General features: G+C 50.5%; 1 protein-coding gene across 1 annotated transcript; it reads left to right on the forward strand.

Annotated features, from left to right (window-relative positions):
• Positions 1-23247: 23247 nt before the first annotated feature.
• MIND_01010900 (MFS domain-containing protein) lies at positions 23248-27582 on the forward strand (the record flags this gene model as incomplete). The annotated part of the gene is made up of 13 exons (XM_037366704.1): positions 23248-23304; positions 23354-23708; positions 23765-24675; positions 24720-25093; positions 25313-25443; positions 25496-25568; positions 25617-25882; positions 25932-26147; positions 26190-26334; positions 26382-26706; positions 26749-26808; positions 26856-26919; positions 26966-27582. 13 exons carry the CDS (start codon positions 23248-23250, stop codon positions 27580-27582), a joined length of 3594 nt encoding a protein of 1197 aa, XP_037216098.1.
• Between the last annotated feature and the right edge of the window lie 14 nt (positions 27583-27596).

A 27596-nucleotide genomic window follows, 5' to 3' on the forward strand; every position in this document is an offset into this window, starting at 1 on the left:
GGAAAACGGTTTACAGTCGCTGGTCGTCACTGGCTAGCGAGCCCTGCCCACTTTGTCGCTTTGGTGCTAGAATCGGCGCAGGGAGACGGGTGTGTTGCGCTGAGAACATTAACTCTTCGGGGTCCAACTCCATGTTGGACAGATGAAAGAAAGGTAGTGACAGTCACATTGCTTTCGTCACAGCATTGAGATGACTCTGAGTATTTGTCACCACCAGCGATATCAAAACCTACCCAAAGGCTATTTCACCAGCTGTTCACCAGCGATGACCTCGAATATCGAAACCTACCCAAAGGCTATTTCACCAACTGTTTCACCAGCGATGACCTCGAATATCGAAACCTACCCAAAGACCATTCTGTAGCATGTGGTCACCAGCTCAGGCTGTTCACCGGCGCTGACCTCGAATATCATTATATCAAACCTGCACGAACTCTCTGTAGAGAGAGCATGCGGTCACCAGCTGTTCTGTCACCAGCGATGACCTTGGATATCTATGTAAATCTACCAAGGCACTATGATAGAAACCGAACTTTTTCGTCTGGATCTCGGCGCATGCGGTCTTCGTGTAATAAAGACCAGTGTGTGGATGTGTAGTCAAATTTTGCAAGAGCAATTAGAATGGCGCGAAGGCACTTAGAAAGCACTCGGGCTGGCATCCAATGTTACCGCTAATGAGAAATTGCCTATCTGGGTATTCTAGAATTTTGTCGGGGTGAACCGACCAGAGAGAATACTGGGGGGTGACATTTATTGGGTACCGACATGCCCTTGGGTAGATGACAATTGTTTAAAAAGCGGTAGGGAGGACGATCTTGTGGGTCGCGGACAAAATGAATTCCTTACTCGGATCCTCCAACAGCTTCACCAGCCGACGGGAACACGAAGACAGGTTTTGAATTCCAAGCGCAACAGAACCGTGTCAATTACTGCGTTTGTTTGAAAGGGGTAGGGAGGACGATCTTGTGGGTCGCGGACAAAATGAATTCCTTACTCGGATCGTCCAACAGCTTCACAAGCCGCCGGGAACACGAAAACAGGTTCTGATTTCCAAGCGCAACAGAACCGTGTCAATTACTGTGTTTCCTTATCGTTGACTTGAACAAACATACTGATCATGATGACTTGACCAGCGTTCGTTTTGACTTCCATGTCACACCCATTGGCCAGGAAGAAACGAACCAAACGGCCTGACGGTGGGCAACTTCCATGTAATTACTAGTGTCTGACGATTTAGAGTGGGAACCACCACCACCACCAGTGAAGAAAAGTAGTTCTAGTAGTAAACACAAAAACTATCGTTTGCGGTACGGATCCAACTAACGCTGCAAACCTGACAACTAAACGACGGCCTCTAGTCACGGGGATGCGATTCGTGAACGGGATAGAATTCGCAAGGCAAATGCCCGGTAATATTGCTTGGAAATAAAGCGACCACCGTTTTTCTCACTGCCATCAGCGCGAAGGCAAAGGCACTGCGTAACGAGCGCAAACTTCCGCTGGGCCGACGTCCGAGTCGCCAATGTCTGACCTGCCAGACTCATCGGTTGAACTTACTACATCGGAGGCCGATCGTGACCGACTAGTAGCTCAGGACGCGTTCAAGTTGCATAATCCTAGTGCCCCGCATTTTGGACTTCAAGTTCAACTTCTTGTTGCTCCGAGTCTAAAAGCTGCAAACAACTTAGATCCCTCACCACTAGCGGACAACATGTCTGATTTGCTAGACCCATTGCCTCCGATATCGGAAGCCCCGGCGAGTGCCTCTCACACATTACCACTGGCTGCACGAAAATCTGTAGCATACAATGCAACTCAATCGACTCCTACTAGTATCTCAGACTCCGAGTCGCAACTAGTTCAAGTTCTACCTTCGGTGGACCGTCAAAATCCCACTAGCAAGCCGCGGTACCAAGACCTGATGATCCTACTGGACGTGTACTAATGTTTTGCAGACTGGGATATCGCACTGTTTCGATTTTCAGTTACCAGGAGGTCGTTCCCTTTGCCGATTCTGAATGCTATGATGATGTTACTATCTTCAAGTCGAATAGGAAACACTCAAAGACAGACTCCGCGTCGAGTCGAATCAATCGGCAACGACGATTGAGTCTTTTGGTGGGCTGGGGATGCGTGTGGAGTATGGTCGTTGCTGCGGAGACGGGGTTGGCTTGGATATTGTTCCTGTGCACAGAACTATCATCGCAGAAGAGTAGGATGATTCTTGTCGCTGGTTGTATGCTTACTGACGACCTGTGCAGTTATAGGGTGGCGCGGCGTCGCTGGCGTAACTTCAAAGCCTCATCCCGAGCTCACTGGGCTAAATTCTTTACCCCGAGCGTTATGGACGACCTAATGAGAGCTTTCGGCCGATTTCCCCCAGGTGTTGCACCACTCACGACACAGCAACAGCAGCAGTGGGCAAAGCTCGGAGAACTTTCAGTTTCTCCAGTACAATATGGTCAAATGCGGGTCTGGGTATTGAACAATGTATGGATTACAGGGACACCGCCTACGACTCTCATGACATGGAGCGATGGAATAGACATCCCATACTGTCTGGAAAGTATCTCAGCGAAGTCAAGATCAAAGTCATCGAAAATTGGAGACATGATGTGACTGAGTCCGAGTCAGAGTAGTCTACAAAAAACTTAGAAAGTGCGACTTGCACGTTTTTTTTTACTTTGGTGTGTATGTGAGGGCAAAAAATACAAGCTTTATGGCCGGTTCGATGAACAGTCTGCAGCAACAGCCAGTCACTCGTCGACGTCACACATCATTCGTGCTCCTTCTCTCGAAGTTCGTCCCAAAAAGATGTCCTTGACTCTTATTAGCGGGTAGCCGTCACACCAGCGCCTGAATTCGACGCAACAGCAAAAGCCAGCTCTCTGAATTCAGCTAATTGAATCGGTGATTCCTTTTGTTGAAGCAAAGTACCACCTGCCTGACATAGTTTTTGCCCGCTCAAAGTCAATGCCTCCACAGGAACCTTGACTCTTATGAGAAGGCAGCCGTTACACCAGCGCCTGAAGTCGACGCAACAGCAAAAGCCAGGCCAGCCGCTTCTCGGTCTCCCAGCTCCCTGAATTCAGCTAATTAAATCGGTGATTCCTCTTCGTTGAAGCACCTGCCTGACATAGTTTTCCCCCTGCCTCGAAGTCAATGCCTCAACAGGAGCAAGCCTGCCCAAAGCGTTTTAGGCTCTGGTAGGCTCGGCAGGCAGCCGTTTCACCGGCGTCTCTAAGTCAATGCCTCAACAGGAACCAGCGAGCGTCGGTGCCCAAAGCGTTTTAGGCTCTGGATGTCGCAGGCAGCCGTTTCACCGGCGTCTCGAAGTCAATGCCTCAACAGGAACCAGCGGCGTCGGTGCCCAAAGCGTTTTAGGCTCTGGATGTCGCAGGCAGCCGTTTCACCGGCGTCTCGAAAATTTTATTGCTCCGTCTGGTGTTGTGCCCTCCAAGCCCTTGCCGTTCTCAGATTCTGCATGTCTTGAGGGCAGAATTGTTCATCCTGATTGTCGTATTCGAGACGAAGATATCAGTCGGTGTTGTTAAAGCGCGAGTTTCCCTGCAGCGCTTGGCATACTTAGGAAATTTCACTTTAGACGAGCATTCATCGTTCATCTACTACAATCTTTCGTAGAGTTATTTCCTGGGCCAAGTTCTTCATCGCGCCGAGATATTCTACTACGGCGTCCCTGGTGCTTCCTTCAATATCAAATCAAATAGAACTGGGAGACATACCATGTACCCAACATCTGGCGTGTTTTCACTTCGTACACAGTCTCTTCAGGCGTATTGCACGGTGAATCCATTGCTATCGGCCCATCAATAAACGTCGTTGAAGCGTTAGGAAAGGCGTGAGACGACGAAGTAGTTGCCCCTGCTGTCGTCGTTCTGTCCATCTGAACGATAGGTGACAAGTCCTCCCATATTGGTGGCGGCGCGGAGAGGGTAAGGGAGATGGTAACGGAGAGAATGTGGTGTGGGACAGTGCTTCAAAGGATGCAGTTTCTGAGTTACACGGGGATGGTGGTTGATTAGAAGACGATTTTGGAGGTAGGGAATGGTAGAATCGCTCAATCGATGGCCCATAATCGCCTTCCATTGGACTAGAGGGTGTATTGCAGCCCGGACAGTCTTCCGCTACATGCAATGGGTGTGGAATTGGTTTTGCGAATCGTTATCTGCATGAAACTGTCGGCCCAGTGCTGATTGTTGTCTCGATGTTCGTGGTGAAAGACGCAATTGGCAGCCCATAGGCGAAGGACCTCCTGCCAGCTGACTATTTCGTAGCAGGGGATATACGGCGTTGTCATTCCCAAAGCAATAGGTGTTCTGAAGTCGAGTGAGCTCGAATACCTTTGATGCAAGTTGACTCACTCGTGGGGTAGGCGGAAAGTCCTATCTCCTGCAGTTAACTGATGGTAGAATATTGGCTGTCCTTCGTGTCGGTCGCTGACAAGTGCACTGGAAGCAATGGGTTAGAGTGGACCTATCGAAGGATGCTCACATACCGAGAGGCGTATGCGCCAGACCATTGACCATCCAAAACTACCCAGAATTGGACAGAGGTCTGGCGATCACGCGTGAGATGCTGGAGCTCTTGAGGAGCAAAGAAATGTGGGTGGCAGACATTCCTTGACAGTGGCTGCATGTTGACAAGGTATAAGGGACACGTGATGTCATTTTTTTTCTTCTTCGTTTACATAGACTACAAAACCATGATAAGAGCTTTCAGCGCGCCCCACACGGCCGCAATAGTTCCTCTTCGGAGTCTTATTTGCCAGGTCATTGCCAGAATTGATCGACGGTCAAACGGTCACGGCGGTCAAACGGTCACGGCGTGACATTTCTCATTCGCACCATGTCGTGCTACGTTTGTGGGAGTAGCAATTTTCTCATGACCAATTTTCTTTTCCAATGCAACGGTTGCGTTAGACGCTGCCATGCTCGTAAGTAGATCGTCTTCTCCGCGACGTGACTTATCGACTGCCTTAGGATGTGCGGTTCCAGCTGTTACACCGGAGGAATTCCATGGGTTGTTAATGGCTTGGGATAAAAAAGCACAACGCTCAGATCGTCGTCATCTCCTCCGCTGGTTCTGTCAGGTCTGCAAGGTCAATTTCTGTGGACAGGTAGTTCCGGGTTCTCAACGTTTTTTTAGCCGGCGCCGGGCACCAGTTCCTCGTCCGCCATTCTGATTCCCGATGGACCTGTGCAACCTTCGCCGATTATTGACCTCACACGAGATATATCACTCGAGCCGCAACAGGAAGGCCAAACTGTCGAATCTCCAACGACGCAGGCTGTCGTTGACCTCACTCACGACCATTCTGACACCAAGACAACGCGCCATACCCCTGTAAAACTTGAAGATGCCGCGCCAGTTCTCCCAGCCCAAATCGGAGCATCGGCCGCGGAGTGGGCGAATTCCGATGCCAAGACAGTTCATCGCGTTGATTCCGGATATCTCGATCGCATCTGGGGAAAGAGCGAGACACAGCCGAACGACATTGACGAATGGGCCAATTACGAGGACAACTGGGGGAGAACCCCGTCACCACTGGCCCCTTAGACTAAAATGCATCGCAATAAACATCGTAGTGTCATGCTTTTGCGAAAGAAAATCAGAGAACTTCATTGTGCGTAGTTTGCTTAGTATATTGAAGTATAAGTACGAGTATAATTCTTTGCGAAAGTCACGTGTATGCACAGTTCATCAAGTTCGCCATTCGTCAGTTCATCAAGTTCGCCATTCGTCAGATGCCTAAGTCCGCCAAGGTGAAGCACGAAGGAAAGGACGACGACGCCGAAGACAAGGGGACTCGGAGGGGAAAGTCTACGCGAAAACGGCGGGAAAGGGAATCAAACAGCCAGAAGATTCCAGAAGATAAATTGGCACCAGCAGACTGGCATCCGACAGTCAACCACGTTCAAACCCGCAAAACGGGCAAGCTACTCAGACCAAATGGCAAAAGTGAAGCCGGCAAGCTGTGAGTAGTGAGGGCCTCCACAAAAAACTACGCTGAAGTCCTCAAAAGCTTACCATGGCTGGATCGCACAAACCGCGCAATCGTCCGCATCGTCTACGGCAGCGATCGCGGGTCATACCCTTACCGCAGACTTGCGCGCATCATGGGTGTGAACCCCATTCAGATTCTCATGGCGGTTAAGAACCAATACAAGCCGGCTGATGACCTGAGCGAAGATTATGCATGCTTGGACAACAGCGACGCATGGAGGGCAGCATTTCCGCCAACAGTAAGTGCCATAGGAAATTGAAGAATAGAACAAACCATTCCAACAGAAAAACTCTCAGGGGGATCTGCAGAGTCGCGGAGATGCCAACGTTGTCACCACTGGGAAAGCTCTCGCGACCACCAGTTCCGGCGTTCGTCAGTCGGACCGTGCCGCGTATCAGTCCAATCCAATCCAATCCGACAACACGCAAAGAGATCAACAGAATTTCCCGAATGTCATTAACCCATTAGCGAATCACGTTTCGCCACCGTCTGCATCATCCCAAACCACGGCAGCTTCACAAGGCAACGATACTACCAGTTCCAACAACACGCAAAGAGACGTCAGACGTCAACAGAATTTCCGAATGTCATTCAGCGGTTCAACCCATCAGCGAATCATGTTTCGCCACCGTCTGGTTCCGACATTGTCGATGCTCAAGTCCGATCCTTCGTCGCCAACATTGTTGGTTACGATCTCACCCACCATATTCCGCTTCTCCGGGCGGTGGGACTCACTAACATGGAAGGTTTCCGAGTTATGGCGGGCTGGAAGGACGCAAAGCGCCTCGATAATGCATTGAAGCGGTTGTTGGGCGGGGACAACGGAATGAAGGGCTTTGAATTGATGTTTTTGAGTATGGCTATCGAGGCATTGGCAGAGTAGCTACTGAGTTTGGCCAATTATACAAATATATGTTCTAATAAAAAGAGTCTATCGATAGGAACAAATACATTATCTGAGTGAAGAAGAAGAGTTGCAGCTTATAAGCGATATTCTCCGTCTCAGTCGCAGCTCGGTTTTCCACGATGTCGCTCCGCATCTGGCCTCGTCTCGTCTGAAGAGGTATTGGTGTGGAGCAATATGTGATTCGTTGTTCACCTTAGCCTGGCAGCCCGCTGCTTTTTAGTGATATTCTCTCGGTGTCTAGAATAGTTAGGAATTTGCACGCTTGGATACTTTTGACGGAGTCAGACGGACAAGGCTCGGTAATTTTGGCCAGTGAGCTTGGCCCTTTCGGGTCTGCCACGCGTTCGCTAGCAGTGCGCTCTGATCGTCGACTGCATATATCTGCTGAGTGCACGAAAAAGTTAGAGATAGGAACCCACCGAGCCATCCTCTCCCGTGTCCTCTGCCGAACAAGTTCAGGATTCCTTTTCGACATTAAGTTGAAGCGGAGATGTTTGTTGCCTTACACACCTGGTTCTGTACCTGGCGCTAGCTCGACGGCGAGCCAGAATCGTGGAAAGAGGACGCGGGACGGAAGTTTTGGAGGGCATGAGTCAGCGTATGTTTGATCGCTGTCATAGCCGCGGACCACAGAGACGAGCAAACCCAACCCCGTCGTGGGTTCGTTGGTGCAATGACCAGAGCCAGAGACTGGCTGCTGTCACCTCCAGCTGATTGGTTGCCAGGACTTCCACGGTTGTCGCCGTTGCAACAGCTGACTTTGTCAAGGCTATGGGAGCTGCCAGACCGTGGGTGCTGTCAGGGTTTTCACGGTTGTCGCCGTTGCAACAGCTGACTTTGTCAAGGCTATGGGAGCTGCCAGACCGTGGGTGCTGTCAGGGTTTTCACGGTTGTCGCCGTTGCAACAGCTGACTTTGTCAAGGCCGTGGGAGCTGCCAGACTGTGGGTGCTGTCGGGTTGGAGCTGGGTGCCGCGGTTAGCCTGTCGCTGTTGCAACAGCTGACTTGGACGGTGTGGGAGCTGCCAGACACTGGGTGCTGCCACGGCCCAAAGGCGACTTAAGATTGCTCAGAAGGTAGATGGTCACACTGTAACATGGTCACGGATTCGATCTGATTCGATTCGATTCTGTACCTCTTGCATTCGTACACAATGAGTGGCTAGCCGTTATACCGGCAGCCGTAGCGAGGTTGACTCTGGCGAGGTTGGCTCTAGCTAGACGGTGGTCGCAAATAGATACCGAGCAGTGGCTAGCCGTTCTACCGGCAGCTTTGGCGAGGTTACAGTTTACCGGCGACCGTCCCTAGTTAGTCGTTGGTTGCCGCAACTACTTGACCAGCAACTGTGTGGGGGTTTCTGATAGTTCGCGTCTGTTTCGGTCAGCCGTTCTACCGGCAGCCGTGGCGAGGTTCTTGATCAACGTTTGCTCTTATTCTTTACGACGTGCTTTCCTGGCGACCGTCCCTAGCTACTGCGCAAATACATACCGAGCAGGGGCTCAAGATTGATTTGCTTTTCACAACAAGCGGCAGCCAGTTGGTCATCTTGACCGACGATTGCATTATTTGCAGATGTTTGTTGATGTTTGCTAGTGGCAGGTGCCAGAAATCGGCATCTTGCAAAAAACAACAACCTTGCTTGCTTCTTCCAGTCCTTGTTTGCACGAGCGGTATGCCAACAACTTGCTCACGAGAGTATCCTAACCTGCTTGTTAGATGACCGTCACAAAGACGAATAAGAAGTTTAAGCGCATGAACAAGAAAGACCGCAAAAAACAAGAAATTTTGGGCGGAGGGCGTCCGAGCGCGTATTCTACAACCTCACGTTCAGCGCTATGCGCTGGCACTGTCACTAGACTGGAGGAAAAATCGCGACTTCATTCAGCAAGTCTGCAACGAGTATCACGCCCGCATCCACTGGCGGCTGGAGGACCACGAAGAGCCTGACCTTCCGGATCCCTTACCGCCTTTCAATCCTCTCGCTCCACATCCTGTCGAGAAATTGTCAACCGAAGACACCCAGTTAATGCAGGAGAAGATTAAATCTGACAACAAGGTTTACCGCGTCCTTCTATCAGCTTGTCCAGTCTAGTTGATGCTGTTGTATAGCGTATCTCGCGGTATCTAAAATACCACGCGAGGAATCTCCGTGGCAAATATTCACATCCCGACCTTGATAGTCCTTATACCCGGCTCTTTTTTACAAGATGGACTGCGCCCCGAAACCAGCGAAAGCGCGCTCAGCTGCTCAGCAATACATGCACGAAAACAAAGAAGAGTTGCGGCCCAAATATGAAGAAGAGAAAGCCAAAGAAGAGGCGGCAACTGGCCGTAAGGTGACCATCGACGCGCCGTTTCGAGCGAAAGTGGTGAAACCCATTCTTGCCGAAATGGTTGAAGAAGCAATACAAGCATTGAAGGATCGAGCCCAGGCAGATGTCGCAGAGAAGAAAAAAGAATTCGCCAAGTTTAAGAAGGACGGAGTGCCCACGACGCCCGAGTTCCGCGAGCGGTGAGCCTTCCATACGTGCGAGTCTATTAGTTCTAATGAAGGACAGGTGTATCGAGGAATTCCAAAACTTCTTTTGGGGGATTGCTATGCGACTTGCCCGAGTTCACCGGATGTCATGTCTTTTGCATGATTGGTGGACCCAGGCCCTCTCTCGGGGCCGTATATGGACTAAGTCGTGAGTTGTGTGATCGGTCTGATAAAATTATGACTGATTATACCAGGACCTACCTGGGCGAACCAGGCACCTTCCCCAGTGCCGTGGCCTGCTTGGGACAAGGAGCGATTCCAAAAAATGATCGACTTTTGGATGGAGTATCTGGAGACAGCCTTCAGTGAGTTTGGCTTCATCGTGGTTGAGTTAGTGTTAAAATTGTAATGCAGCTGAAGAGCAAAAGGCCGATGCCGCTCTGCCTGAGAAGACAGACGTATTAGATGGGTTGATCTCTATGAATGACGAAACCCAGCATGTCGACTTCCTCCAAGTTACCGAGTCGGACTTGGACGGGTCCGACAGCGACAGCGACGGTAGCAGCAGCGATGATGAGGGCAGCGTTGACAGTGGTGATGACGAAGTCACGTCCAGCCTTCGTAAAAAGCGTGATGTCAAGGCAAAGGAGAAGGGGAAGGGGAAGGAGAAGGCAAAGGAGGGGAAGGGGGAAGGAGAAGGCAAAGGGAAGAAGGCAAAGGAGAAGGCTCAAGAGAAGCCAACACCCTCGACAAAAGCCAAAGCTTCAACCTCGAGGAAGGCGCCAACTGTCAAGAAAGCCAACAAAAGCGCGGCATCGCTGGGCGAGGCCCAGGTCAAATCAGCCACTACTTCCAAGAAAAGGAAACGACAGCAGTCAGGTAGTGATATCGAGACCTCTGAAGGTTCCGACATCGAGTCGTCGCAATCGTTGGCTGCTAATAGAGCTCGGAGGGAGAAGAAAAAGGGGAAATCTATGATGCCGGATTCGCAACCGCCTCCGATTCCTCCTGTTGAAAATCCAGTTGTTCCTCCTCCTATTGGCATACAACCGCCGCCTCCGCCTCCAATTCCTCCTGTCGGCTCGCAACCGCCCCCAATTCCTCCCGTTGGAAGTCAACTTGTTCCTCCTCCTATTGGCATGCAAACCGCCTCCGCCTCCAATTCCTCCTGTCGGCTCGCAACCGCCCCCAATTCCTCCCGTTGGAAGTCAACTTGTTCCTCCTCCTATTGGCATGCAACCGCCGCCGCCGCCTCCAATTCCTCCTGTCGGCTCGCAACCGCCCCCAATTCCTCCCGTTGGAAGTCAACTTGTTCCTCCTCCTATTGGCATGCAACCGCCGCCGCCGCCTCCAATTCCTCCTGTCGGCTCGCAACCGCCTCCTCCCGTTGGAAATCAACCTCTTCCCCCAACTGATGCGCCTGCATGGTTCCACGATCTACACAACGAGTTGATTAGGATGGAAGCGGGCCCGCAATATCATCACATGTTGCGACTGCTGGGGCAACTAGAAAGGGCCTATGGCTGGATAGACAAACAAGCATCACTGTCTAATGTTGATCGACCTAGCCAGGTTGCGGCTTGGTTCAAACGAGCTCGGAAGTGGACGGCGGCCAACGATGACATTCGTATTAAGGATGTGGCTGTTTTTTCGACCCAATGGCGAGCTTGGTGGACTCGGACGTCAGCCCACCTGGCGCAAGGGACCCGCCGGAGAACTTTTGCGGGTGGCATCGGATGGTCGAGTTGGGGAGATCTTGCCTTGCCAGGCAAGAGCGGAATGTCAGTCATCGTTGCAACCCTTGGGTGGTGGGGACATGAGCTTAGTTTAGCTAAGCTGCCCTTGTCGAGTTGTGGGAGGAGGCAACTGCGGAGGTGACCTGGGTGCTGGAAAATCTTGTCAAAGATGCTCCCACAGAGATTATCCGACTCCGCGCTGACTGGCAGCAGCAGGAAGCTAATGGACAAGGCAAGAAGGGAAAACGTAAACTGTAGTGTAGTCGCGGTTTGTGTAGTGAGAATGTCGTGAAAGAATTCGTCAAACTTGTTTTTTTTTACTGAGACTGATTTAAATTGTTTCTGCTCTGTCGTAAACTGTAGTTGTGTGTAAATAGTAAGAATGTCGAGTGAAGTTGTGAAAGAATTCGTCATGTTTTACTAGGACTGATTTAAGTTGTTTCTGCTCTGTCGAATTCGCGATTCAAATCAAAGGTAGTCAATTTTTTAGATGAAGAATAAGAATGATCATGGCAGTCGTTGGGCATGCTTGACTATTGTTTGTAACATCAGAAGTGACCTAAAGTGTAAGAGATTGGGACCAACAAACACAATTTGATTAACTGTGATTGCCTGACTGGCACCCGTGGTCCGTGTGATTGCGCTGGTGACGGAGTGATATATCACCTATTTGGCAGCTGCCAGAGCCTGGCTGCTCACAGAAGCTTTGTAATTGAATGGCCTGACAGCTGCCGGGTCATGTTTGATATATATTACAGCTATGGCTCACCTGGAATTCTACCCATATTCGACGCTACTCTTCATCAACTTCTAAATGTGCTCGTCCTAGCCAAAGGTCCGAATGTTGTCAGTCCCAACTCCCATTTGCTCCAATAATGTTTCGCTCAATATCCCTCTAGACACTGATTTTAGATTGTTGTTTTCCGCCAGACCCAGCGCTGTCCATGGCCAACGTACGCCGAATCCAAACCACCTCGTGGTCGTCACATCTCGTCGATCTCCAATGTGAACATAGTCCGGCTGACTATCGCGGATTCTTCACCAAGGACCTACCATATGTGCTCATTGTTGCCAGTAATCTGAATAAGCATTGCGCCGAAAGTCCAGCTGGAGGGGTTTTCACACAAGATATGGTTTCGGCAATGCGGTCCTCTTGGCCATTGAGCTGTCGAGAGCTCACCGTACTGACCCAAAGATGGGGAGCAGGTACCTTAGGTCAGATCACTGCGTGCTACGGTCCATATCTGGATCGACTCCTCTATACGCCTCCGAAGCTTCTCCCTATCGCAAAACTGCGTGTATTTTCCTCGAATGTTGATCTTGTCCCCCATCCAGTGGAGAATGCACTCTTCGTCGTTTCAAAGAGACGGAACGCAAATGTGGTAGTCCACGCATCATGCCAAGGCGAAGGGAAAATACAACGTCTTGACCGACTGACTGCTCGATACGGTCCCCGTTTGGTACCATTTGCGTTGGCCAAAGCTCCCCAGGTGCTGAATGGTGTTGCGGCGTTTTCATCACTACCTGAACCTTCGTCCATCCAATCACAAACGTTCCTGGTTCCAGTGGCTCTTCTCATGGAGACAAACTGACTCTCGATCATCCATCGAGGTATATCACTTCCGAAAAGATGACGAAGACAATGACCAAGCATGGATCTCCCCAAATATCCTACACAACGGTGTCGCCCTTCTAGATAACGTCCCGAACGACCACCTACTGGGCCTCAAAATCACCAACACCAGTGACCAGGCTATGTACCCATATGTCGTATACTTCGACACGGACACCTACGAAATAAATGTAAGTTGCAGTCATCAACAGCTACCCGACTGACCCATAATTAGGAACTGTACTCCCCATTTCGCGATAACGAGGGTTTATCCCCCAGACTGCTAGAGCCACACGAATCACTAATTTTTGGTCGCTGTCCTAATCCGGATCCTCTGGCCTCGGAGAGTCCCGAGACTGCTCTTCGGATTGTTCTGGATGAGAATAGAACAGAACAAACTGCGGAGATTATCAAGATTATCCTTGCCCAAAAGCCCATCGTTGTAGGCTATATGACACAAGCTTCGCCCATGACAAGCGGAGAGCAAAGAGCCGGGAAAGTGGAGGTCCACGAAGAAATTCCAGGTATATGGCGAACAGACACGGTGACTTTCGCCGTGCCAGCAAACTTTTCGGAATGGAGGCCACCTGAATTCAAACTTCGAACGCGTTGCCTTGGGGTCTTTGGAGGAGGCTGAAGCAGAAGGTGGGTGACTGGACCAGCATCTTCTTCGGAGGAGCAAGCGACGGAGTTGAGGCGAAGCGCGCACAAAAATCGAAGCTATAGAATTACAGCTCGTTACTTTTCGACGAATTGGTAGATTGAAGCCTTGTTCGTCTTGGTAGACTTCGATACCGTTATGCCCAATCTCAGGCTCTCCATCCCTTCCAAATGAGGCTTCAGCGTGGACAGTGCCTTCGACTGGGCCAGAGAGAGCGTTCGCCACACGAATTCCAGTATGATTCCATGCTTGAACTTTTTGGTCAGTGCTTGTGAGTACTTTGCCATACCACAAACCACGAAACAGACCCGAGGCGGCACATCATCGGTTGTCAGCCTGACCATTGTCTTGATTGCCAGTAGTTGGCCAGTGACAATCATGATTGACTCGAAACTGGACGCGCGCACGACAAAAAATGCAGATTTGGCCACGTGACCCACGTCTCGCTCCCGCTCCCGTTCTCGCCCAGCTAACTATGCGGATGCCATGCTCTTCGATGGGCCTAGTCACCGAAGAAACTCTCGACGAGCTCCTCCTCACCCGGACACTCTTGTAGATGGTTCGGAAGTGTTTTCCGGCAGGACCATTTTGACCCACCAAAACAGATGTCCAAGGGGTCTCCCAACATTTTACTACACAAAGAAAAGTTGCCGAGGCCGCAGACAAGGTTATGTCTGCTTCATCCAATCCTTCACTGCTCCGGTTCCCCCTTGATTCTGAATTCCCCTACTCGATGGAACCATAAAATTGTGGTACTGCTTCAATTCATGGTGCGCCTATTCGCTTCGCCTTGAAAATAGCTCATCTCACTTCAACAGGCCTTTTTTTAGGGGATCGTCGGTCGGGTTTCGTGCAGCCGATGTTTATTTCCACTCCCAACTCAAGAAGCCTGGAACGACCAAACGCCAACCAAACGCTCGTCAGTGTCGTCACGCCCACTCTCATTGTCGCACCAAGTTCTGTCCCCCTCGCCAAAATTCAATGTCATCTTCCGACGCGCTCAACACGCTACGAATAGCTTCAATCACCAACTCAACCCTTGGCTATTGAATCACAGAGCCTCGGAATTCGACCAGCTTGCTCAACGGAAAAGCTTGTTTCTCCCTCAAATGCACCCAAGGCTCCACCTCCGGCTGTACATCAGACCGGCACCACCGCCGTCTCAACAACATAGCGAAAGCGTACATAGTCAACATCATGAGGATGTCGATTGACTGGTCTGCGGTTACAAGGGTGTCGCCCACCATATATGGGAAGATCGAGGGAGATTAGGTTCAGTATCGACCCACCGCCTCCAACTGCCGAGCCGTATTCCGTTTAGAAATGGCGTCGTGTCCTCCACTTCTGGTGCCCCGCCTCGGCCAGCTCACAGGCTTAGAAGCCATCCCGCTCCATGTCAAGCATTGCAGCGCCTGCCGCTGGTATCATCTCTGCACGTGTCGCGTGTTCAAGCCCACGTTCTCTTGCTCGCAACTAGGTGAGTAGCTATACCGCATTGTCTTCATCTCCTGACTCACAGGCTAGATGCTGTGGGCAGGTGGAATCAAATAGTACCGTGTTGCAAACTCGTGCTGCCACAGAAAGCTGTTTGGGCTTGCATGGAGCCGGGTTTAAGCGCTGCATTGAGTGACTTATAAGGGCGCGACGGTGGCCTTAAATAATCCCCGTTTATTATGCCTTCCCAACTGTTCGCCTTGTGCATTGGTATTGACGAGGTTTGAGGATAATATGTGCCTCTCCGCAAGAAATACTGACAAGACCTATTAGTATGCGCACCCAGAGATTGATTCTCTCCAGGGTTGCGCGAAGGACATCAGCTCTCTACAAGACGTTATGCTGATGCGCTACCCAGACGCACAAATACTTGGCTTGATAAATCAGGCGGCCACCCGAAAGAATATACTCGACTCGTTCAACACACACCTCCTAGAAAATGACCATATTTCGATGGGAGATCCAATTCTCATTTATTTTGCTTGTCACGGGCAGCGATTCACAGGAGAGCATCGGAACGTAGATGCGCTCATCCCATATGACTATGCACCGGCTGTTCCACCAATATTCGACGCTACTCTGCATGAACTGTTAAACCTGCTCGTCCAGACCAAAGGTCATAACGTCGTCAGCGCAAGTTCACATTCCACTCGATAATGATTGTTCAATTCTTCTAGACTCTAATCTTAGATTGTTGCTTCTCGCCAGTCTTTGCGTTCTCTAACGTACGCCGAATCCAGAGACTGTCTTGGACGTCTCAACTCGTAGAATTCCATCATGAAACCACCTTGGCCGAATATCGTGGATTTTTCAACAATGAACAACTATACGTGCTGATTTCAGCTAGCGACAAGGACCAGCATTGCAACGACTCTCCAACGGGAGGGTTTTTCACTCAGGACATAGTTTCGGCAATGCGGTCCTCGTGGCCGCTGAGTTGCAGAGAGCTCGCCGTCCTCGGGCAGCGATGGGGACAAAGTACTCTGGGCCAGGTCTCCGTGTGTTATGGTCCATGTTTAGACCGACTTCTCTGCGTGCTCCCGAAAATGGTTCCTATTGCAAAACTACGCGTATATTCCTCAAATGTTGATCTTCGTGGCGCTTCAGCGGACTCCCTGTCTCTTGTCTCAAGGAGGGAGGACGCAAATGTGGTGGTGCACACAGCAAACCAAACCGAAGCCAATATACAACGCCTCGACCGACCAACTGCTCAATATGGCACCCGCTTGGTACCATTTACATTGGCGAGAACTCCCCAGGTACTAAACGGTATCGCGCGGTTCAATCACTACCTGAATCTTCGCCCATCAAATCCAAGTCTCAAACATTCCTCGGTCCAGTCACTCTTTCCTTGGAGACAGGGTGACCGACAATCGATATCTACCGAGGTGTATCACTTCAAAAACGAGGACAAAGACAAGAGCCGCGCATGGATCTCTCCAAACATCCTACACGATGGTGTCGTCCTTTTAGATGACGTTCCGAACGACCACGTACTAGGCCTCAAAATTACCAATACCACTGATCAGGCTATGTACCCATACGTCTTGCACTTCGACACAGACACCTACGAAATAAGCGTAAGGATGCAGTCACTGACGGGTGTCCGACTGACCTATGATCAGGAGCTGTACTCTCCATTTCGCGAAACCACGAGGATGCCACCAAAGCTGCTCCAGCCACACGAATCACTGATTTTCGGTCGTTGTCCTAATATAGATGCTGTGGCTTTCTGCGGGGCCCAGTCCCCTCTACATATCGAGCTTGATGAAGGCAAAACAGAACGAACAGCGGAGATCATCAAAATTATTTTGGCCTCGAGGCCCGTTGCTGTCAGCTATATGGCACAAGCTTCCCCCATGACAAGCGGAGAGGACAGAGCTGGGAACTTCGAGGTCCACGAAGAGATTCCAGGCGTATGGCGAACAGAAACGGTGACTTTTCGCCGTGCCAGCAAACTTTCGAAATGGCGGTCATCTGCTTTCAAGCTCGAGCACATCGCCTTTGGGTCTTTGGAGAAGATTCAAAGAAAGTATGGCATATGTGTTCAACATTTTGTCTGGAAGGAGTCGAGACTGAGAGCGAAGAAATAGCGGGCGGTATAGAGCTGCAGCTTGATTGACGATAACTGATATTGAATGCTGGTATGCCGGTAGATTTGTCATTAGAACGTCGTCTCGTCTAACTTTCAGTCTTACTTAATTGTGGTGATGAAACATGAACGAGGGGGTTCGGCAACTTCGGCCTAGTTCAGCGTGTCTTCGACTGGAGCTTTTGCTGCTCCCATGATGACCAAGCTTCTGTTCAGGTCCGCTTTGTTGTGAGCAGGAACTTGGCAGGAACAGAAAACGCAGCATTCGTTCCGGCAGCACTCGGCAGCATCTGATTATTATGTAATAGTCATGCAAACGCCCGCTCGTTTTCGAACGCGGCCATGTCGCACTCCTGCTTCTGTTGCCGCCCAGTGAACTACATGGACGCCATGATTCCCGATGGCCCAGTCGATGAGGAGCTTTTTCAAGCCATCGCTGCATAATTATGAGCGCGACGACACGCTTGTCGATGGTTCGGACTCAAAGGCCTTTTCAGGACAAGGGTTTCGCCCACCATATATGGGAGGATCGAGGGAGACTTGACCAGTGCAACCGGTCTAGTCGGGATCACGTTCAGTATCGACCCACCGCCTCTTCCTCAACTGCCGAGCCCGCCTCTTCCCGGGTAGCGATTATGGCTGAATCTGACCCAAACCACCTTCTCCTGGCCCTCCTGCCCCATCACCTGGCACGACATTAACGCCAAGCCCCTCCATGACCGTGGGCCCAGTCCCGCATCTTCGACACCGAGCATAAGCTCTTCATTGGCTTCCCTACCAAGAATAGGCGCCATTCCCAGGCCTGATTTCTTCCCGAAAATTGGGACTACTAGGGATCGAGGGGCCTCAGTAGTTTTACAGTCCCACATATCGCCACCAATGCCTCGGGATCTTCACCAACCACGACATACTATTCATGTGTCACGTGTTCGAGCCCATGTTCTCTTGCTCGCAACCAGGTGAGTAGCCTATACCACATTGTCTTCATCTCCTGACTCACAGGCTAGATACTGTGGGCAGGTGGAATCATAGTACCGTGTTGCAGACTCGTGCTGCCACATAAAGCTGTATAGGCTTGCATGGAGCTGGGTTTAAGCGCTGCAATGAGTGACTTATAAGGGCGCGATAGTGGCCTTTAATAATCCCCGTTCATTATGCCTTCCCAACTGTTCGCCTTGTGCATTGGTATTGACGAGGTTTGAGGATCATATGTGCCTCTCCGCAAGAAATACTGACAAGACCTATTAGTATGCGCACCCCGAGATTGATCCTCTCCAGGGGTTGCGCGAAGGATGTCAGCTCTCTACAAGACGTTTTGTTGATGCGCTTCCCCGATGCGCGAGTTCTTAGCTTGAAGAACCAAGCCGCCACTCGGAAAGGCATACTCGACTCCTTCAAGGCGCACCTCATCGAAAATGATCATATTTCGATGGGTGACCCGATTCTCATCTATTTCTCCGGCTACGGGCAGAGGTTGGAAGGGGGAGACAGAGAGGTTGATGCGCTCATCCCATACGATTACGCAGCAGACGTTCCACCAATATTCGACGCCACCCTTCATGGACTTTTGAACGTGCTTGTTCAGACCAAGAGTCGCAATGTTGTCAGTGTTTTATGTTTCACTCGATAATTGTTCAACATCTTCTAGACTCTCATTCTAGACTGTTGTTTCTCGCGGGTTCTTATGTTGTCGAACGTACGCCGAATCCAAAAACCCTCTTGGGTCTCTCATATCGTTGATTTCTATCGTGAAAACAACATTGCCGATTATCGTGGATTTTTCAACGACGACCAACTCTATGTCCTAATCGCTGCGAGCAATAAGGATAGGCATTGCACCGACACGCCAACAGGAGGTGTTTTCACTCAGGATATGATTTCAGCAATGCACTCGGAGTCTTCTTGGCCATTAAGCTGTCGAGAACTCACCGTGCTGACTCAAAGATGGGAGACAGGCGCTAGAGGTCAAGTCTCTGTCTGCTATGGTCCACATTTGGACCGATTGTTTTGTACCACCCCCAAACTGCTTGGTATTGCAACACTGCGTGTGTTTTCCTCAAAAATCGATCTCCACGCCCACTTAACAGAGAGCGCGTTGTTCCTTGTTTCAAGGAGATGGAACTCGAATGTGGTAGTGCACCCATCAAGCGGAGGTGAAGCAAGCCTTCAACGCTTGGATCGATCAATTGCTCGGTACGGGACCCCTCTGATACCGTTCGAATTAGCGAAAGCTCCCCTCGTGCTAAATGGTGTCGCGCGGTTTAATCACTACCTGAATTTCCGCCCGTCCACTGATAAACATTACTGGCGTTGGGTCCAGCGGCTCCTTCCACGGAAACGAGCTCACTCTCCGTCATCGGCTATCGAGGTGTATCACTTCAGACCAGACGACGAGGACGAGGAAGAACATAGCGCATGTATCTCCCAAAATATTCTGCATAATGGTGTTGCCCTTCTGGACCAAGTCCCGAATGACCACGTACTCGCTCTCAAAATCACCAACACCAATGACCAAGCAATGTATCCTTATGTCCTCCACTTCGACACGGGCACCTACGAAATAAATGTAAGTTGCAGTAATTGACGATTGCCCCGCTGATCCATCACCAGGAACTGTACTCGCCGTTTCGAGAAGACGAGGGCATGCCGCCAAAGCTGCTGAAGCCAGACGAATCGCTGATCTTTGGACGATGTCCTAACATAAATGCTTTGGCTTTAGACAGTGCTGAGCCCCCATTTCGCATCATTCTGGATGAAGGTCAAATAGAACGTACAGCAGAGGTGATCAAGATTATTCTTTCGCAAAAGCCTATTGCTGTAGGCTATATGGCGCAAGCTTCACCCATGACAAGCGGAGGGGAAAGATTCGAGAAAGTCGAGGTTCACGAGGGAATTCCAGGCGTATGGCGAACAGAGACGGTAACACTCGCTGTACCAGCAAACTTCCGAAACGGCGGTCATCTGCATTCAAACTCGCGCGCGTTGTCTTCAGGTCTGTGGGGGAGATTCCAACGAAAATAGCAGGCATTCGACAGCTTATTTGTCGGCGGCATGTAACTAGTACTGGCCATGGGTAATCGTTGCCTTATACATACAGTGAATTATTGTGTCCCCGAAACCGTAAGCGAAACTAGAGAGCTATTTCTAAAGACGAGACTTGGAGGTAAACAAACTACGCAGTCGAATCTGTTACTGCTGAACCATAAGTCACAATCGACACGGATTGATCCCAGAATCCTGGCAATTGTTCAGGGCACCGTCCATATCTCCGACTGCTAACCATCCCTTCTGTATGCTCACTGGCATGTTCATCGGTGGGTGAAACTCCTTTCTGTTCTATATGGTGCATATTCACATTCTCAGAGCAAGCGTACAGCTTGAAGTAGGTGACGGAGATGTCGATGTCAGTGGATGCAGTAGGACTATCGGAAGTTAAGATGAACGGCAGGGCCTTGTGCTCCTTGATATAGCTCCAGGTCTGCTTCGGCCCGATGCAAGCTGTGTCTGATCCAATTGCGGGCATATGCAAAGACTGAACAATATTCAGCAAAAAAGCCTGAACCACCAGGAACATTCACTCACCGTGATAGCAAATGTGCGCAAGTCAAACGCGAAAAGATACAGGTAGCATGGGTCGAGTCCGGTATTATGCACCTTAAGTTCGAAAGTTTTATTGTCGAATGTGTCGTCTTGTGGTATTTTGAACCACGCATGTTTCCGCTCCTTGAACAGATCTTCTGACAGTGTTTCCCAGCGCCCATGACCCAACCAAGGGTAATCAATTGGCTTCACCCGGAACAAACTCATCGTGCACCATTTTTTTATATGCTTGGGATAGGCCTGTTTGAGGCCCAAGTGGTACTTGAAATGTGCGATCTTTCTGAGACTTTGGACAGCTAACCTCGGGCACAGCCTGAGAGGGAAATCGCTAAGGGAAGAATTTCTGAAGGGTTTGTCTTCGGGGCTGATAGTGGATGTTGGTGCCAAAAACGTCGGCCAAGCCCCCAGTATTGTTCATAGTGATCTTCCATCTGTCCAGGTTGTCGCACTCCAGCACCACATCGGCATCGGCGGCGAGCTCTGTGGGGAGTAGGTTGTACTCTGAGTCCGTTAATGACAAATTGGCGGCAGAGTTAGCATAGACATGCAGCTCCGAATCATTAGGTGCATTCCATTTCTCGACGCAAACCCACGAAGGCAACTCATGCAAGCTTCCGACAACCTTGACCACAGCCTGAGCAGATAACGGCTGTACATCAGTGCATTCCAGCTTATACCCCTGGGCCGTTGTCATCAATGTCCCTTTGACGACCCCATGCACGTGGCCTGCGGAAATTTGGAATTTGCCAATGCCGTCTGTCCCTTTCACGCAGCGAAATCGGAAGGCGGTAGTTCGTGTGGTGAACAGCAGCCGATCGACATATCGACCGTAAGCCTCTGGCGACTGGCGGCGACGCTTCGAGTCGCCGCCAATTACGAGTTGCTGAATGAGATTGGAGTAACTCGTAGAGGCATGCAGTCCGCTGTCGAACAAACTGCCTAATCTGTCAACCAGTGCAGAGGTGAAGTAGCCGCCGGAACGCTCTGGTTGGGCATGTTTGTATTCGTACGCCTCTTCGTCTTTTCCACAGGCAGCAAGAAAAATGTAGGCATCGGTGACAGCGCGAAACCCAAGCCCTGTCCACTGTTGGTCCTTGTTCGCAGATAAAATCAAGGCGTCAATGTTGAGATCGATGAGCTGTGGACCATTTTTGCGAGTTCGACGATTATCTCCACCCTCCTCTCCACGCGCGATACCCCCCAGAGTGACAGGAGTCACAAACAAAGATCTTTAGGCTCTTCGTTACATCGATGGATTAATTCGGGACTGATTGTAAAACGCACAATGTTGTCGCCTTTCTTGCGAGCGAGCATTTGGAGCAAGGCAATAATCGTGACGTCCGGAATTCCTTGGGTACCGTTCGTAGAATCATCAACGGGACAAAGCGTTTCAACCCTCGTAAACTCCAGCGAACTAGATTCGGCAGTGCACTGAACAGTCGCCGTACCCCCATGGCCAGCGTAAAAGATGATAATTAAATCGGCAAACTTGATGTCGCGGTTCTCGATCAAGTCGTCGCAGAAGGCAGCGAGGATATTGGCCCGAGTTGCGTCGTCATTGAAGAGCTGAATTTTTGAAACGGGTTCTCCGCCAAGAAGCTTCTTCATGCAAGCGGCAAAGCGCTGTGCATCTTTCACGCACCCACGCAAAGGTTGGAACACCTTGTCGTTGTGGTACTAGTGATCTTGTTAGTGTCTGAAAAGGGGTCACAATTCCACACTCGCCTCGTCAATGGCAATCAATAGCAGATGATATTGAACCTGCATGGAGAACAGAGAGCAAGGGAATGGGCAAGCTATATGCGTGTTGTCTCCGTTTCGAACCTTTATGTTCAGCCTAGACGCCAGCGCCGAGGTATGTTGTGTTATTTTTGAAGTGTGGCCTCTCAATTTGCAGTTATCGCCATGCTCCCGAAACGATGTGATGGAAACACGCGGACATCGTGCGGTCACTGCGGTGCCTGTAGCTAGTGAGCTCATCCAGTCTAGCAGATTGGCGTTGGAACCTGCTTGAAAAGTAGATTTATCATCGGGCAACACAAGGCTTTTGCACTTCTAATTACGCCAGTGTGGTATCGACGGCGTTTAATTGCCACTGGCAGGCGCCGATTTGAAAGTGATCTGTTAGTAGGTAGTAAACCTCCGTTTCGCTGGTCTGGCGTATTTGGGCGAGTGAATGGAAACTGACCAGGTCACGGTTGGACTGTATCCAACTTGAAAACTGGACAAAATGAAGAAGGCATAGGCATGCTACAAACATTGTTCCCACCCTCCTTCACCGTGTACCGTAACACCGTGACCACTGCGGTAATTCTATCCCTATCCCCGTGAGCGACCTGTGCAAGACCTCCGTCACCTCCACCCTAAGGCGTGTTGATCAAGGCCTATCAAGGCTCGTTTATACTTATGGCGTGAGACTCCTGGCGGCGTCACGGTGTGCTGTCCTAACTTTGGCTTGAGTTCTGAATCCTCTCAAGCTTTTGAAGCCTCATTTTTTTTGGCATTGCACGTCTTCCAGCGCAACTTTTCACTCACGGACATCGGGTCCCCAGTTCAGGTTTGGGGTAAGTTTACTATCAGCTCGGTTTAATCGATAGCAAAACCGTCAACTTTGAAACGGGCGACTTTTTTTCTCTTGACTCATGCCTCCCGAATCTCCCACTGGCAAACTGTTCGCCTTGTGCATTGGAATTGACGAGGTGCAGTCTCATTTTGGGGCCTAGCTAGTAGCACTAAGACTCTGCTTAGTACACATATCCTCGAATTAAGAAGCTGCAAGGATGCGCGAAAGATGTCAGCTCTCTACAGGACGTTCTTCTGTTGCACTACCCGGACGCAGAGATTATCAGCTTGACGAATCAGGCAGCCACTCGAAAAAACATACTCGACTCGCTAAAGGTGCACCTCACTGAGAATACTCATATTTCGCGGGATGACCCGATTCTCGTCTATTTCTCTGGGTACGGGACGCGATTCGAAGAAGCGGAGAGGGATGTGGATGCGCTTGTACCGCATGATTATTCACCGGAGATTCCACCTATATTCGACTTTACTCTCCATGGACTTTTCAGCTCGCCTCGTGCAGACCAAGGGTCCCAATGTCGTCAGTTCTCACTTATGTTTCTTTCAAAAGCTGGTTGTTGAATGCTCTCCAGACAGTTATTCTGGATTGTTGTTTCTCCGCGAAGCTAACACTGTCCATTGTCAACATACGTCGAATCCAAGCCCCCTCTTGGTCGTCCCACCTTGTAGATCTCCGTCGTGAAAATACTCTGGCTGACTACCGCGGATTCTTCGCCGATAGCCCACCATACGTGCTTATCGTTGCCAGCAGTAAACATAAACATTGCGGCGAAACTCAAGAAGGAGGGTTTTTTACTCAGGATATGGTTTCGGCAATGCGGTCCTCTTGGCCATTAAGTTGTCGAGAAGTCAACGTGCTTACCCAGAACTGGGAAACAGGCACCCGAGCTCAAGTCTCTAACTGCTATGGTCCATACCTGGACCGACTCCTCCTTATGCCCCCAAAACTTCTTCCTATCGCAAAACTACGCATATCTTCCCCTGATATCGATCTTGGTGCTACTTCAGCGGAGGATTCCCTATTTCTTGTCTCAAGAAGATGGAACGCGAATATAGTAGTGCATGCCTCGAGCCAAGGCGAAGCAAACATCCAACGCCTTGACCGAGTGACAGCTCGATATGGTACCCGTTTGATCCCATTCGCACTGGCAAAAGCTTCTCAGGTGCTGGATGGCGTCGCACGGTTCAACTACTACCTCAATCTTCGCCCATCCACTGACAAACCTTCCTGGGTGCAGCGGCTCTTTCGATGGAGAAAATCCAACTCTTCCCCGTTCTCTATCGAGGCATATCACTTCCGACGAGACGAAGACAACAGTGACGAGAACAACGACGCATGGGTCTCTGAAAATATTCTCCATAATGGCGTTGCCTTTCTGGACAACGTTCCAAACGACCATGTCATTGGCCTCAAAATCACCAACACCAGTGACCAGGCCATGTACCCATACGTCGTAGGCTTTGATACAGACACTTATGAAATCAATGTAAGGTGCAGTTTTGGATAGCTACCCGACTGATCCATGCCTAGGAACTGTACTCGCCATTGCGCCAGGACAAGTGTTTGGAACCAAAGCTGTTGAAGCCAAACGAATCGCTGATCTTTGGTCGCTGTCCGGCTTCGACTGCCCCAACCTTCTACGCTCCCGAGACTCCCTTCTGTCTGATTCTGGACGAAGACAAAGTGGAACGAACGGCCGAGATCTTCAAGATCATCCTCGCACAAAAACCAGTTGTTTTACGCTACATGGAACAAACTCCGCCCATCACAAGCGGAGAGGAAAGAACCAGGGGGGCCTACGCTCACGAGGAGATTCCAGGCGTTTGGCAAACGGACACAATAACATTTGCAGTTCCGGAAAACTTTAGGAATGGCGGTCACCTGCGTTCAAACACAAACACAAGGTCTCCGGGGCTTTGGAATAGATTTACATGTATTTGACATCCTGTTTGGAAAGGACAAGCGAAGCTAAAGTTAGTTTTTGTCGGTATTTGCCATAATCCTGAGGATTTCGAGATCAGTCATTAGTCACGCATCACAACTTGAGGAAGCCCATTATCTCATCAAAAATGCAGATAGTCTCCATCTGGTGGCACGGGGCACACGCCCACCCGTTTTTCCAGCGCAGCCATGTCGCGCTCCCGCTCCCGTTCTCGCCCAGTAAACTACGCGGACGCCATGCTTCCCGATGGCCCAGTCGACGAGGAGGTTTTCGACCAATTACTGCATAACCGCGAGGACACGCTTGTAGACGGTTCGGATGCCTTTTCCGGCGGGTCTCCGCCAGTTTTGACCCACCAAAACAGATGTCCAAGGAGTCTCCGACGATTTTACTGCACGACGAAAGCTTCCCTGGTACAAGCGACCGTCAGCTTGGTGGTCAGAGCGTCTCTGATAGGCTTATCCGCGACCTCTGACGCTCAGCAGGCTCTTGGTGGCCACTCCATTCTCGACGATTGCTATGAGCGCCACGCTAGCCCCCAAGGTTGAGGTTTACACGCTCCTTGCATGCTCAGTTCACAAGCCAGAAATCTTTGAAGCCGTCGCCAGTTATGTTCCACCCGCCGTCCCACCTCCAACCATCGCAAATGAAATACCTGTTTCCTTCGAAATCGCCACTGCGCACGAATATCCAGTGAAAGAGTGTACTGCAGACCCAGTTGTCTCAGCCGCCGTAGCCAAATTAAGCACAGGTGAGGCACCCATTGAGCGTGTTTCCTTCGTTAAGGTGACGCATTTCAGCCATCACCGCCTCGATGGGCGTTCTTGGTTGCCTCACGACTGGCTGGTGGGGTTCTTTCTCGGATCGTTTTGGCCGTACCAAGATCCTTGGACTTACCCTCCTGGGTCTGCTGTTCAACGACTGCCTTTTCATTTTCGTAACGAAGAACTTCACGTGGATCCCCGGGGGCTATTGGTTCCTCCTCGTGGGCCCAATACTGGAAGGCTGCTTGGGGGGTAAGGCTTGCTCATCTTCGCTTATTATTTCTGATCAATCAGGTTTTTCGACGGCTAGTGCTGCCAGTCATGCTTATCTCGCAGACGTGGTGGAACCAGCCAAACGATCACGAACTTTCTCTCTCTTCCTGGGAACTGTATTCGCTGGTTTGGGTATCGGACCAACTTTGGGCGGTCTCCTCGTCAAGTATGGTCAAATAGTCCCACGCGAGTACTTTCACTGACAGATTATAGGTCCACTGGAAATCTACTTTCCGTCTTCTATCTTGCTACAGCAGTCCACGTAGCTTACGCGCTCCTCGCCTTGTTACTACTCCCGGAATCGCTCTCGCAAAGCGACATGAATGCTGCTAAAGTGATTCATCGTGAAACTATCCGTTTGCGCAACGAACAAGAGCCCACTCTCCTCTCACGAGTCCAGCGGATTTTTGGCTTCCTCAGACCAATACTCATTTTCCTTCCGGGGCCTGTATCGGGTGTCGTCCCGCTGAAAGGTCGCAAATGGGACTGGAATCTCTGTCTCCTGGCGCTCGCATATGCATTCGCAATCTCTATAATGGTAAGGGTATTTGCAAAAAGAGAGTTTCACTCACCCAATCAGGGATCTATGACTTTCAAAGTGCAGTACATGATGCAGAAATTTGGATGGACGAGTGAATACGTGCGTAGTTTCTGTGTGGCTTCCTGAGTCTGATTACTACTCTCTAGCTTGGCTACTTCTTAACAATTGCCGGGGTTACAAGAGCTATATATATGGCCGTTATCTTGCCTCGTTCGTCTCACTATTCCAACTCGTTACACTTTCATACCTTCATCAGTGTTGATCAGGTTCCTGAAGGGCTCTCCCCAGCGACAAAGCCCCGAGAGCCAGCCACTCATTTCCTCTCAACGATCCCACCATTCTCCCTCCTTTGATCTCAGCCTAGCAAAGGCCTCGCTTGCTGTTGACATCATCTCCTACACCGCAATGCCATTGGCTTCAACAGGGCTCTCATTCACCGGCGCAACAATCATATCTTCCTTCGGCTCTGGCTTCACCCCCGGCATGCAGAGCGTCGCTCTTGAACTGTACAAGAGCCAAAACGGCGGGCGGGACGAATCAGGCAAGCTGTTTGGCGGGCTGAGTGTTATCCAGGCACTCAGTGCCCAGATCCTCGGCCCGTCCATCTACGGCCTCGTCTTCATCAAGACCGTCGCGTCGTTTCCGAAAGCAATATTCCTCGTTTCCCTCGGCAGCATCGTTATTTCCTTCACCTGCGTCAGCCTCGTCCGCCTGCCGACCAGTCACGTCGTCGTGACCGATGCAGAGGAGGGAGCCTCCGTCATTCCCGACCACCCTGAACGCGATGCGACACTAGTTGATGCAGATTTAGCAGCGCAGTCCGTGGGCAAGCAACAGGCTCCGCGGGTTGTGATTTCTGCTCCCAGTCCATGATGGTTTTTTATTTA

Source organism: Mycena indigotica, assembly GCF_014461135.1.
Source record: "Mycena indigotica strain 171206Taipei chromosome Unknown Mind.scaff0009, whole genome shotgun sequence".
Classification (NCBI taxonomy): domain Eukaryota; kingdom Fungi; phylum Basidiomycota; class Agaricomycetes; order Agaricales; family Mycenaceae; genus Mycena; species Mycena indigotica.